The sequence below is a fragment of the Gossypium arboreum genome, chromosome 1 (assembly GCF_025698485.1).
Source record: "Gossypium arboreum isolate Shixiya-1 chromosome 1, ASM2569848v2, whole genome shotgun sequence".
In the NCBI taxonomy this organism is placed as follows: domain Eukaryota; kingdom Viridiplantae; phylum Streptophyta; class Magnoliopsida; order Malvales; family Malvaceae; genus Gossypium; species Gossypium arboreum.
In genome coordinates, this window is record NC_069070.1 from 1,724,131 (window position 1) to 1,738,156 (window position 14,026).

At 35.4% G+C, this 14,026-nt stretch overlaps 2 protein-coding genes and 1 pseudogene across 3 annotated transcripts; all 3 read left to right on the forward strand.

Moving 5' to 3' along the window:
* Positions 1–506: 506 nt before the first annotated feature.
* Positions 507–7,934, forward strand: LOC108483217 (protein transport protein SEC16B homolog). Its single transcript, XM_017786490.2, has 14 exons — positions 507–714; positions 873–2,806; positions 3,043–3,363; positions 3,648–3,767; positions 3,854–3,976; positions 4,103–4,258; positions 4,717–4,842; positions 4,954–5,088; positions 5,473–5,600; positions 5,681–5,789; positions 5,865–6,188; positions 6,265–6,414; positions 6,483–6,781; positions 6,982–7,934. Exons 2-14 carry the CDS (start codon positions 1,157–1,159, stop codon positions 7,499–7,501), a joined length of 4,161 nt encoding a protein of 1,386 aa, XP_017641979.1. The 5' UTR covers positions 507–714; positions 873–1,156; the 3' UTR covers positions 7,502–7,934.
* Positions 7,935–8,833: 899 nt separating this feature from the next.
* On the forward strand, positions 8,834–12,201 carry LOC108481842 (pentatricopeptide repeat-containing protein At1g63330-like). Of its 2 annotated transcripts, XM_017784917.2 has the most exons (4): positions 8,834–10,811; positions 11,250–11,717; positions 11,797–11,845; positions 12,072–12,201. In XM_017784917.2, exon 1 carries the CDS (start codon positions 8,947–8,949, stop codon positions 10,756–10,758), a length of 1,812 nt encoding a protein of 603 aa, XP_017640406.2. In that variant the 5' UTR covers positions 8,834–8,946; the 3' UTR covers positions 10,759–10,811; positions 11,250–11,717; positions 11,797–11,845; positions 12,072–12,201. The 2 variants fall into 2 exon arrangements, with proteins under 2 accessions (XP_017640406.2, XP_052881878.1); XM_053025918.1 differs by having other exon boundaries at positions 8,834–11,717.
* On the forward strand, positions 11,552–13,941 carry LOC108480142 (peroxisome biogenesis protein 19-2-like; annotated as a pseudogene).
* Positions 13,942–14,026: the final 85 nt, after the last annotated feature.

The window sequence follows — 14,026 nt, forward strand, 5'->3', positions numbered from 1 at the left end:
CAATTGAGTCCTTAAATTAAAATATTTTCTAATTAGGTTTTTCTTTTGGTCTAGCCTTCAAATTTTATATTAAATGTTGGCTTGGATCTAAAGTGTGAAAATTTATTTATCAATCCATACAATTTTGGTTGTTTCGGTTGGTTTTTCATAAATAATTAACAAACCGTTCTTGGTTTTAATTATTTTCAAATAAATTTAAAAATTATATATTATAAATATATTAAGCAGATTAAATTGGTTGATTCGATTATGAATTTCAATAAATCGATAAAAATAGACTTAATCATTCTAATCGAGCCCTTAATCGATATAACCAATATAAACATCTTAATCAAAACCAAAAAAACCAAACAAGTCAATTAAGTGGGTTTTAACTGACTTTTGCTCACCCTTATATGCAAGGGTCTGATTGGAACAACACTTGACTTTGAGGTTCCAATTGAAACCTATTGAAATTAAAGATCAATTTAACAATTTAACCCATAATTTGAGGATCTTCGTGCAGTTACCCCAATAATAATTAACACACTCCACATCTGAAAAAAAAAAAGAAAAAAAAAACAAAAACAGGAAAAAAATAGTTTCCTCCAAAAACAAAAAAACAAAAACAACGTTTTCTCTCTTTGGCTTTGGCTGATACGAAATCAAGCTCTCTATTTTTCTCTTCCCTTTTAAATTTTTTTGTTGTAACTACACAGGTTTTCGCCTGAATTTGTAAGTTATTTAATTTGTTGTATTTCGATTTGATTATTTTTAGTATTCATTAGGTTTCTCTTATTGTTTTTGAATTTAATGCGTTAAGTTTTTGTTTCAATTTTTATTTATTTATTCGGTTCTTTTTTGTAATTTGAAGTTGAATTTTATTGTATTAGGATTGCAGAGATCTCAAAATCCCTAGATCTTGCTGGTTCGTTTCTGATGTATTATCATCTGATTGAGGCGTTTAGCAGTTGGATCTCGATGCCTACATAACAGTTTCCAGCTCGAATTGCGAAGATATTTCTTTATAATTACACTTTTCGTTAATTTTTTTCTATATATTAAAGCGGTTTTTTGTTTGTTTGTTTATTTTGATTCTGTTGTTAGATCGTTAGGGTTTTCTTTGGCATTTTAGCTCGTTAGCGTTTTTTTTTTTCTTTTCTTTCAATTTGGTTCGATGGCTTCGAATCCTCCATTCCAGGTGGAGGATCACACGGATGAAGATTTTTTTGATAAGTTAGTTGATGATGATGATGATGACAGTATGGGTCCCACCGTTCCTAAATTCACGGAGAGTATCGATTCCGATGATACTAAAGGCTTTTCCAATTTATCAATGGGAGAAGATTCCGGTGATGAAGAGGTTGATAGTCATGCTGTAAAGGAAAAAGATCCTGTGGATACAGGTCCAGCACTGGCCAATGTACCCGTAGTTAATGAGCCAAATGATTCATTGGGGTTTGATAATAGTGTGGTCGAAACGACTGATCATCTCCTAGAAGGAGAACTGTCGGAGGCTGGATTCAATCAGGATTTAGGTGAGAATGTTGGATCTAAGAATTCTGGGGTTAAGGAAGTAGGATGGAATTCACTTTTTGCTGATTCTAACGAGAATGGGGTGCATGGGTTCGGTCATTATTCCGATTTTTTCAGTGATTTAGGGGAGAATCCCACAGGGGCTTTCCCATCTGAAGCAGGTGAAATTGCAAAAACGAGTTTTGTAGATCATAATTCAGCTAGTACTTACCAGCAGTATCATGATGGCAGCCATGATCAAGTTTATGAAGCTTCTGCTGCAAATAATGGAAATGAGCAAGATTTGTATAGCATTGACTATTGGGAGAAAATGTATCCAGGGTGGAAGTATGATGCAAATTCTGGGCAGTGGTATCACGTGGACAGTTCAGTTGGTGATGGCAGTTGGAACACAGATGTGAAAGTGCAACAGACGGTTCAGTCTTTTGCGGGGACTATGACAACCATAGAGCGTGGTGCCACGGAGAATGTGGCAGACTGGAATCAGGTTTCACAAGTGAATAATGGTTATCCAGAACATATGATTTTTGACCCTCAATACCCTGGTTATTACTACGACTTAATTGCTCAACAGTGGTTTGCACTTGACAGCTATAATGCCTCTGTTCAGTCAACTGTTCAAGATGATGGTCAGCAAAATCAAAATGGATTTGCTTCTACTGTTCAGAATTCTCAAACTGATACTTCTAGTATGTATGGTGAACATGGACAAGGTGATAATTATGGGTCACTAGGCCTTGGAAGCCCTGGTGGACATCATAATTGGAGTGACTCCTATGGTACTTATAAAAGTCAAGGTTTCAATATGTGGCAGCCTGGGACTGCTGCCAATAGTGGGGCACTTTCAAGCTTTGATGTGAACAAGCAATCAGATACATCTTTTGGTTTGAATATGCCTGTGAACAACAATGCAAGTAACTTCCAGTCATCCTATAATTCTCTGCAGGAAGCTCAGTCTGTCAATAGTGCTAATCAGGTTCATACTGAGGCCAATGGGGTTACTGGGTTGCAAAGCTTTCTTCCTAGTGAAAACTTCAACAACCAGTTTATCCAGACAAATTTAAAGCAAAATGAGCAAGTGAATTTCTCAAATGATTTCTATGGAAGCCAAAAATCTGTTAATGTTGCCCAGCAGGCACTTCAGAGTAGCCAGCCATTTCCTTATGCTTCCAACACAGGGAGATCATCTGCTGGCCGTCCTCCACATGCACTTGTTAGTTTTGGGTTTGGTGGAAAACTCATTATAATGAAGGATAGTAGTCCTCTGCAAAACTCGTCATTTGTTACCCAGGTTAGACTACTTTATAATATAATTTATTTAGTAGAAGCTGATGGAAGTAAGAAATAGTATGAAGTTGTGTCTCTTGTTCTAGTTTCCAGAAAATATATCTTTATTGATTGAGGGTCTAAATCATGGTTTTGTAGCCAGGGGATCCCTTATTGAGTTTTAAGTACCAAACATGATGCTCTTGCTGTAAATATTAATTATTCTAAATGCTAATGTTGTATGATTATGTTTATTTGAAGGATTCTGTGGGAGCCTCTATTTCTGTTCTCAATATTTTGGAAGTTGTCAATTCAAACACAAGTGTTTCCGCTGCTGCACCAGCAGCCTGTGATTATTTTAATACTCTGTGCCAACAATCCTTCCCTGGTCCATTGGTTGGTGGAAATGTAAGCAATAAAGACTTGAGCAAATGGATTGATGACCGAATTGCCAGCTGTGAATCACCTAACATGGACTACGGAAAAGGTGAAAATATGAGAATGCTTCTCTCATTGCTTAAAATAGCTTGTCAGCATTATGGAAAACTTCGGTCTCCTTTCGGCTCTGACACTCTATTGAAGGTAAATACTTTTATTGTAATTTTAACCTTCTTTTTTTATTAACAATGAGGTTTCACTTTCCTTAAAAGTTTTCATTTTCGCTTTAATTGTATCTTGTAAAGATGCTTGTCCTTTTTCTTTTCATTCAATCTAATGATCTTAGGCTTTCTCGCATACAACTCAAGAAATAACTATTCATTGGAGGTTTTTTCATATACAATGAAGTGAGACTGTTTTTGTTCGTCTCTGCTTTCTTTTGTGTGTTATATTGTATTTCATTCTTATTGGCATGCACCCATTTATAGGAGACTGATACTCCAGAATCAGCAGTTGCTAAACTCTTTGCATCTGCAAAGAGGAAGGACGCATCTTATGGTGCTCTTAGCCACTGCTTGCAGCTATTGCCTTCTGAAGGACATGTTCGGGTATGCCATCAACTATACTTTACTATTTTTATCATTACAGACTGCTTTTGTCTGATTTTCTCAGTTATTTTTAATATATGTTATAGGCAACTGCAATTGAGGTGCAGAATCTTCTGGTTTCTGGTAGAAAGAAAGAGGCTCTACAGCATGCACAAGAGGGTCAGTTGTGGGGACCTGCACTTGTTCTCGCGTCGCAACTTGGTGAACAGGTTTGTGTTTTTGTTCATTAAATTGTCTGTGACATACTCTTATTTTCATGTTGAGGAAGGTTTGACTGAAGCTGCAATCTCTCTTTTTTACCATTGGTTCTTGGCGGTGACTTTGGGTCATTGTAGTTCTACATTGATACTATTAAGCAAATGGCACTTCATCAGCTGGTAGCAGGGTCTCCTTTACGGACATTATGCCTGCTAATTGCAGGGCAACCGGCAGATGTTTTTTCCACAGGCTCCACAATTGATGGCATGGATTTGTCTCAACAGCATGCAGAGGTAATATATTGGTGCATGGAATTTAATTCTAATTAGTTATTTTTCAGGGAGGAAAATTTTCTACCAAAGAGGTATTAAGACAAATAAATGATCTGATTATTTTTTGATTCTTCAATAAAAGACCTAAGAAAAATATATGCCTGTGTGGTGAAGTGGTTACCCACAAGAAGAACGAAATAGGTTAAAAGGATTGTTTTACACATACTTCTGATGCTTCTGTTCTTTGTATACCTTTTTGGAATGATCATGCAATGCTATTGGGAAGAAGTGTAAGTTAGTTGTGGAGAATTCATGCTTCATTCTGCTACTGCCTGTTACTTTTGTTTCATCTAAAATTTCATTTTACCACATGTTTCTTCTCATGTGACGTCCATATATTTGAAGTCAAATTAATAGGACTACTTTTGCTGTAACCTGTAAGCAGCTGAATTCCCTTGCTTCTCCTTTTTTATGGGCAGGTAAGGACTAATTTAATGCTTGATGATTGGGAAGAGAATTTGGCCGTAATAACTGCAAATAGAACCAAAGATGATGAGCTTGTAATTATCCATCTTGGAGATTGCCTGTGGAAGGAAAGGAGTGAGGTACATTATTTCTATTCTAGCCTCATTTTCTCACTTTTGGATAGCACACTTACATATTTTTTTATCCTTAAATGTTTATAAAATGCCTCTTACTCGAGAGTTCTAATCCAGATAACGGCAGCACACGTCTGTTATTTAGTTGCGGAAGCAAACTTTGAGTCATATTCAGGTAGTGCTAGACTTTGTCTTATTGGAGCAGACCACTGGAAGTTTCCCCGAACCTATGCTAGTCCAGAGGCTATCCAGGTGCTCCTCAAATTATTTTGGTCCTTAATCATTGTGTTATTAACTATATGTCAAGCATGGTATTGGTACTTTAGCATGTTTACTAGAGTTTATCCCCTCTTTATGACTGTTTTACTGTGTAGTTGAGGATGGTTTTTTCCTAGTTGGGGGAAATGTAAATGGAATATCAATCTTCACTGTGCAGTCTCTGCATCTCTCTCTCTTCGTGAAATTTGTATAATTTTTTATTTCTATGGTAAAGCCATCTCTTGTAACTGATTGTATATAATGCCAAATCCCAGCTGTTCATGGATGGGCAAGGTTCTCATTTTTTAGTGTGTAATTTTTAAGACATCACCCTGTCACTTATGCCTTTCAAAATCTCTGTTCTTGTTTATTTCACAGAGGACTGAGTTATATGAATATTCAAAGGTGCTGGGGAACTCTCAGTTTGTCTTGCTACCATTTCAGCCATACAAACTTATTTATGCGCACATGCTGGCTGAAGTTGGAAAAGTTTCAGATTCATTAAAGTAAGCATGTTTAAGTTGTTTGCATTTGATTTCTGAACATACATTTCATTCAATTTGTTAACATAACAAGGCTAGTTCAGGTACTGTCAAGCCGTAGTAAAATCTCTGAAAACTAGTCGAGTGCCTGAGGTAGAAACTTGGAAACATTTAGTTTTATCTCTTGAAGAGAGGATAAGGATCCATCAACAGGTAAGTTTTAGCTTCTCGGTTTATGCTTTCTCATCAATATCTTCTCTCTGTTAATATTGGGCTTTGCTTTTGCAGGGGGGATATGCTACGAACTTGGCTCCAGTAAAATTAGTTGGTAAGTTGCTAAACTTTTTTGATAGCACTGCGCATCGAGTTGTGGGGGGTCTACCACCACCTCCTACATCAGCATCAAATGGAAATTCCCAAGTTAATGACCATTTCAACCAACAAACCGGGCCAAGAGTCTCAGCTAGCCAATCAACAATGGCTATGTCATCTTTGATGCCCTCATCTTCAATGGAACCTATAAATGATTGGGCGGGTAGGGGGGCTGATGGTAAAATGACAATGCATAATAGAAGCGTTTCAGAGCCAGACATTGGCAGAACAACAAGACAGGTTCACAGCTACCTTCACTTGAAAATATATTTTCTATTAGCTGCTTGTGCATCTTATTGATATTTAATGGGATCAGGTTGATTCATCAAAGGAAACAGGACCATCCAATGAACAAGGCAAACAATCAGTCTCAGCAGGGGCATCTCGCTTTTCTCGTTTTAGTTTTGGCTCACGGCTTTTCCAGAAAACTTTTGGGTTAGTCTTAAGACCTCGCCCTGATAAACAGGTAATTCCTTTTACTTACAGTCGAACTAATTTAATTTAATTTAATTTAATTTGCGTCGTTATCTGAAGGCTAAGCTAGGTGAAAAGAACAAATTCTACTATGATGAAAAACTTAAGAGATGGGTGGAGGAAGGTGCTGAACCTCTGGCCGAAGAACCAGCCTTGCCACCACCTCCAACCACTGCTTCATTCCAGAATGGAACATCTGATTACAACTTGAACTCTACATTGAAAGGTGAAAGTTCGCCGCCTAATGGAAGCCCAAAATTCCGAAATCCAACCCCAATAGAACATGCTTCCGGGATCCCTCCCATTCCTACAAGCTCCAATCAATTCTCAGCTCGTGGACGGATGGGTGTTCGAGCAAGGTACTTCTAAAGTTTTACTTTTTAGCAATGCCCATTATTGCATTTGAATGATGCTATGGAACAAACTTGGTGGAAAATAGGCTAAAAGGGAAATGGTTGTCAAAAAGTATGATAAGGTAGTAAATGTAGGATTTCAATAGACCTGGGTAATATTTACGTTTTTCATTTGATTTCCCTATGCCATTATGATCTCTCGACAGGTATGTGGACACTTTCAACAAAGGAAGTGGTGGCCAAGTGAATTTATTTCAGTCACCTGCTGTTTCCTCCGTTAAACCTGCTGCAGCCGCAAATGCAAAGTTCTTTATTCCCATGCCCATATCAACAACAATGAGCGAACAATCAATGGAGGCAATTACTGAAAATGCACAAGAAGAGAATGCTACTAACAATAATCCCAGCACTCCCACTTCTACTTCTAGTGTCAATGACTTTTGTCAATCTCCCAGAACTCTGCCGGCAGTGACTAGGCCAAGGTTCCCAAGCATGGATAACATTCCTCAAGAAGTCATTACAACAAATACCAATGCCTATCCATCACCACACTCACGAAGAACAGTCTCGTGGAGTGGAGGCAACTTTGATGATCCATTAAGTCCTCCTAGTAAACCCGAAATAAGACCTTCAGGAGAAGCACCGGGAAAACCTCCACCATCGTTCATGCCTGGTCCAGCTAATGGTAGTTTTGGAGATGAACAACTACATGAGGTGGAACTTTGACCTGAAGATTCGTCTACGATGTAAATATCAAAAAGTTTTGTTCCTTGGATCCGAATACGATATTTCCGAGCATATACAACAATGGCAGCATGCACCAGTCTTAACTTTTTAACCCTCTTTACCCTCCCCTTTTTCAGCATTTGTATTTTGATATTTTTCAGGTAATTTTCTTAGGTTTCATTTGGTTGGTAAATTTTTGGATAGAAAGGGAAACAAGAAACAGATAGCAAAAGAAACAAAAGCATGAAATCAATCAAATGGAGTCTTATTTAATTGTATTAGTAGGGTTATTTTTTTTTACATGTATTTCCAGCTGGCTATTTATATTTGTTTTTTGGTTACTAAAAAAAGAAACAAATGCCTTAAGAGTAGGCATCATTTGTACAGCATTTGTTCATTTGTTGAAGAATGGAAATATTGTGTTGAGGACAAAGCAATATGATACAAATATTATATTATAGTTTTAAATATCAAAATGCTACCCATACGTGGATTTTATTTTACAACCAAAAATAACTTCAATGTACATACTTCTTGGAATATGCCTTTTGTAGTACATTAATACTATATTTGTTTATAATTTGGTCAAAGAATATTCAAATGATAAAATATAAAAAGTATTTGTGATAAATGAAATGAAATGTGAGTATTCTTCTTCAAATTTTTTATATAAAAGATGTAAAAACATCATTTTAAAAGATATAAAAGGATAAGGATAAATCCTAAACTATATATGAACTAAGATTTAATGTGTAATTGTATACATAAAATTTTAATTTGATCCCATTCTTGTAAATTATTAACATAATTATTGTTGTAATATCATTTTATGTTTATATATTAAATACATAAATAATTATATTTATCAAATATAAAAATAAATTGATGTATTTATTTCTTTAAATGTATATGGTTAAATCAAAATTAAAGTTTCATGTACATAATTACAAATTAAATCAAAATTCTTGTATAATTTTAAGATTTATCTCAAAAAATAAAAATATCCCCATAAGAATATAGTTTACTTTGTAAAACAATGATTAAGTTAAAATTCAAAAATATAAAAATATCTTCATAATAATAATATAATTTACTATGTTAAAAAATTATTTAATCATTACCTAAAAAATTCCGACGAATCCTTAACTTTAACTAATATCTAATTTTACGCTCACAAATTAATAAAGTTAACTTATATAGGCTTATTTAGGGTTAAAAAAATTAAATAGGGACTTATATAAATAAAGTACCATAGTTTAGGGGCTTTTCCAAAATTTTAGCCAATGGGAAAATTTGGAATTTGGAGCTGAATTTAAAAATAGTTTAGGGGCTTATTCAAAAGTTTAGGACTCACAATTAAAAACCAGAAGCAAACCACTATCACCCCAACCCCCCAAAAGCCGAAACCTGCCGGCCCTCAAATTGGTAGCCGCTAAATCCCCTCCATGATAATGAAGTGCAAGCTGCACAAAACTGTTCTTCCTCGTTTTCATCAAATCGGTAACCATTATTCACTTCTTCATATAAAAACCAACTCCTCCTCGTCGTCGTCCTCTTCTTCTTCTTCTTCTTCTTCTTTTAATGGCGTATACAGCGCCACAAATTCATCCAAGAAAGGAAATAGAAAAAGGTATGAGTTTCATAACATCGTTGATGCCCTTACTTTGTTTAATAAAATGACCCATGTTTCTCCCAAGCCATGTATTGTTGAATTCAATAAACTATTAGGTTCTATTGTGGGAATGAAACATTATGCCATTGTTGTTTCTCTTTGTAAACAAATGGAATTGTTGGGGATAAGACATGATGTTTATACTCTTAATATTTTGATGAACTGTTTCTGTGTTTCGAATTGCGTCAATTTCGGATTTTCAGTTTTTGGAAAAATGTTGAAGCTTGGTTATAGATTGAATTTAGTTACTTACTCTACTTTGATTAAAGGGTTTTGTACTCAAGGTAAAGTTGGTCAAGCTGGTAAGTTGTTTGATGAGATGGTTTTAATGGGGTTTCGACCGGATTTGTATATATATACGATAATGGTTAATGGATATTGTAAAATGGGTAATAGTGATGGCGCTGTTAGAATGTTGAGGGAGATGAAAGAAAGGGGTTTCAGGCTTGATTTAGTGGCGTATACTTCTGTTATAGATTGCCTTTGTAAGAATAAGTATGTATCAGAGGCTTTGGACATTGTGGATGAAATGAAGGGCAATGGTATTCAACTGGATGTTGTTACTTACAGTTCGCTAATTCGGGCGATGTGTAGTTTGGGAAATTGGAGTGAGGTGAAGAGATTACTCGAGGAAATGGAGAGGAACGATTTGAAACTGAATGTTGTGACTTTTAATATATTGGTTGGTGGATTTTGTAAAGAAGGGAAAATTTCTGAGGCTCTAGGTGTGGTTGCAATGATGACTCGTAAAGGGGTTTGGCCTAATGTTATCACCTATAGTGAATTGATAAACAGGTATTGTTTGCAGGGTGAATTGAGTGAGGCTAGAAAGGTTTTTGATTCGATGGTTAATCTTGGATGTGAACGTAATGTATTTAGTTACAATATCATGATCAATGGATATTGTAAAACTAACAAGGTAGATAAAGCGCTAGAGCTCTTTCATGAAATGACTCGGAAAGGGCTGGCTCCCGACGTTGCTACATACACTACTCTTATGGGTTGCATGTTCCAAGTAGGGAGGCTTTCAGATGCAGAAAAACTCTACGAGAATATGCGTGCTTGTGGTCAAGTTCCAAATCGTATTACTTACTCAGTTTTGCTAGATGGTTTATTAAAAAATGGTCAAATTGATGTGGCATTAGAACTATTTCATGCAATGCAAAACAATGAGTTAGAACCCTATATTTTCCACTATAATATCCTACTTGATGGCTTGATCGAAGCCAAGCATTTCGAAGCTGCAACAAGACTCTTTTCACACGTCTTTGCTATTGGTTTAAAGCCTAGTCTACCGACATATAACATAATGATCAAGGGACTTTGCAATGAAGGACTACCTGAAAAAGCATATGATCTTTTCAAGAAGATGGAAGAAGATGATTGTTTTCCGAATAACATCTCTTACAATATTACAATTCGGGGTTTCCTTCAAAGAAATAACTTGTCTAAAGCTATGAAAATTCTTCATGAAATGGTAAATAAAGGATTTTCTGCTGATTCATTAACAGTAGTCATGTTAGTGAACCTATTGGCAGTGAATGAAGAAGATCAACCAACTTATGAGATAAGGCAGGCATTGTGAAGATTGTCAAACAATAAAGAGGAAGTTTCACAGTGAATATGAACGTTTACTAGGTACGCAACGTCTCTTTTATGTTTCTATTACTGTCATTCTTTTGCATTCTTCAGGTAATTTTAATATTATCGAGCCAATTTTTATTGTTATTTTACTAGAGCTTCGTAATGAAATGGTAGGAGCTGCATCATTGAAATGCTTTAGTATAAGCTAATGTACCTGCCCCAAAACCCGAGTCTTATTGTTATCTCTAGCTAGTTGTAACCTTAGTAACAATGAACCACCCTGTATTTGAATAAAGCTTGTTGAAGTGAATCAGAAAGGGAAAATGAAGCAAAAGTACAAAAACAATGCAGAAAAGGCTCAAAAAAGATTCTTTCACAGCCGAATTGGTAAATAATGATCAAGATTTAACAATACAAATAACCAAGTATAGTTCATTGTTTTTACTCCACCTGCTATATAGGTTTTCTATAGTTATTTTATCTAAATTTCAGTTTACTGAGCAACTAAAGTGAGAATGAAGGCACCCAACAGAGTCAACCTCTTGCTTTGAGAAACACAGCTCAAGTAGGCCAACCTGCGCACATGAAATTCAAAAAGCCATCATTTTAAAGGAATGTAAATTTGATGCCAAGATAAAGATTAAGTGGAATAGAGAGGCAACCGCCTGCAATCACTGAATATCATTTTCACACTTTCAGAGCAGCTTGTGAACCATGTTTTTTTTTGTGTATTTGGTGGTGACTCTTCTCAAAAATATCAACAAGGTTTTCCATGAGTTTAGAATTTCATTGGTATGCTTGGCGACGAGGAAGCAGACTATTCCTGTTGGTCGCTCAATCTTTGCAACATGCTTCTCAACTTCCTGGATTTTCACTTGAAGTTGCTGGTGATAATTTCTGACCTTAAGGCAAATGAAGGCTGCTTGAGCTCAACCTGATGATATATAGACCTACTTCATGGTACTATGATTCTCTGTCTTTAATCTTTGTTTTAATTGTTTTTCTTAAACCTCTGAAGTTTGAACCCTTTTTATCTCAGATGCTTTGGATGATTTCCAGAATCTCAACCTTACCCCTCGTCCTCAAAGGTAGCCTCCTCATCTCTCTTTACATGTACTTTTATATGTATACATATATATAGATAAATTTCATCCCTTTATTTTTTTTATTTTTCTCTCAATATCCCTTTTTGTTTCAAGTCCAATTTTTTCCACCAAGCTAAAATCCATTTCTTCTATTTCCTCCCTCAAAAGCTACATATTTTAGTGTTTGTGAAATTTCTGCCAAATATGTAGCTTTATATTTTGTGTGCAGGAGGGGATGATGAAGAGAAGAAGCAAGAATCTGATACTTTACCTAGTTTTCAAAGGTTAGGAATTGGATTACCTGACTTGAAGTGCAAGAAAAAGGGAAAGCAAAAGGTTTTCAAGGGAATCTCATACTGCAGAAGCTCTTGATAAATCGAGAGAACAGACCAGAGAAGCTGTAAAAGGATTGGCATCAATGTCGAAACTTGGCGGAGATGATCTCAGTAAGGATGCAATGATGGAGGATTGGTTCAAGCAGTTTGAGGAGCTTGCCGGGTCTCAGGTATATTTACTTGAATGTTTTCTTTTTTCCTTTCAAGGCCTTGTTTATCTCAATTATAATTCAGATTTTTGCTGTAGGTGTAATTTTGCATTTCCGGTATTTTCATACATTAACCTTTTTCTACTTTAGTTCCATCTCAAACTTTCAAACTTGTTGGGTTAGTTTTGGATCAGATCAATTCAGGTTTTAAAATTTACCGATCATTTTGATTCTGTGTCAATTTCTAGTTCGATCATTTTGGGTTTGGGTCAATTTTAGGTTCTAGTCATTTTGGGTTTGGGTTTGAGTTTGAGGCTCGGGTTTTTTTTCCTGACAGGTTAAATATATGCACGTTAATGTTTTGCTTTAAAATTCATTGTTAGCCTGTGTTAGTGTGTTATCAATTGAGACAGGTTTTAGGTTTCATTAGTAGCACATGCTAGGGAATGCATACTTATTCCTTCATTTTGATCAGGACATGGAATCGGTTGTAGAGACCGTGATGCAAAAAATTTTTTCCAAAGAGATTCTTCATGGACCGATGAAGGAAATAGAAGAAAGATACCCACAGTGGTTAGATGAGCACAAAACCAGTTTGAGCAAAGAAGAACACGAACGATACTCCCTCCAATACGAGCTGATAAAGGAACTTAATGGAGTTTATGAGAATGATCCTCATAACCTCTCCTGGATCGTTGACCTCATGCAGAAAATGCAAGAATGTGGCCAGCCACCAAATGATATCGTGCAAGATCTTGCTCCGGAATTCGGTTTATGGAATCTTGACTAGCTGTAAGTTCCCTTTCTTTTGAAGCAATCTAATAATGGAAATAAAAGAACATTCATTTTCAATGTTCTAGCTTTTGTCCAATCTACTAGCCAATGTCTTCCCGAGCTATGGCACAAATTTTAAATGGTTAAAGTATGTAGGAGGTCTCTGTATTATAGGGACTGGATCAATTTAGTCCCCATACTATTAAAAAGAGTCAATTAAGTCCAAATTGTAATAGAAATAACATTTACTATATAAAAATATCTTGAAAATTATTTTTCTCAATTGCAATTCAATTACAAAAAAATATCATTTAAAGAACCGTAAAAGAATTTAAAATATTAACTCTATTCCAATTTAGCCCCTATTGTATTATTTTTAATAATACAGGAACTAAATTGATCTATTTAATAATAGGACTAATTTGATATAGTCTTTATGATACAAATATTTCTTAGGTACTTTCATCGATTTTAAATTGGTCCTAGACTTCAAATTCGTATTCTCGATATTATAAATATCATATTGATACGTCTTTCAGTCAGTGTAGCTGTTAATTTAGGTGTTAAATGTTAGCTTGAATCTGATGTTGGACATATTTAAAACACTTGTATCAATTTTTAATCAGGTATATCTATCATTGTGGTAACAAACAGTTATACTCCTGCAGATCCCCAGAGATGGTGGATTCACAGCAGAACTGTTGAGGCAATTTCCTAATGCAGATTATGTATGCTTTATATTTCCATAGATTGAGGGAATAAAAGAAATGTAGATTTCCTTTTAACTTCTAAGTAATTTGATCCTTGTAAACTCAATGTTCAAGCATAGTTTTTTTTTTTTTTTTGTCAAGCTTATATATGGTTATTGTGAAAGATGTTCAGTAGCCCAAGGTTCAATTGTGCTCCTTAGGTGATTCTTTAAATAA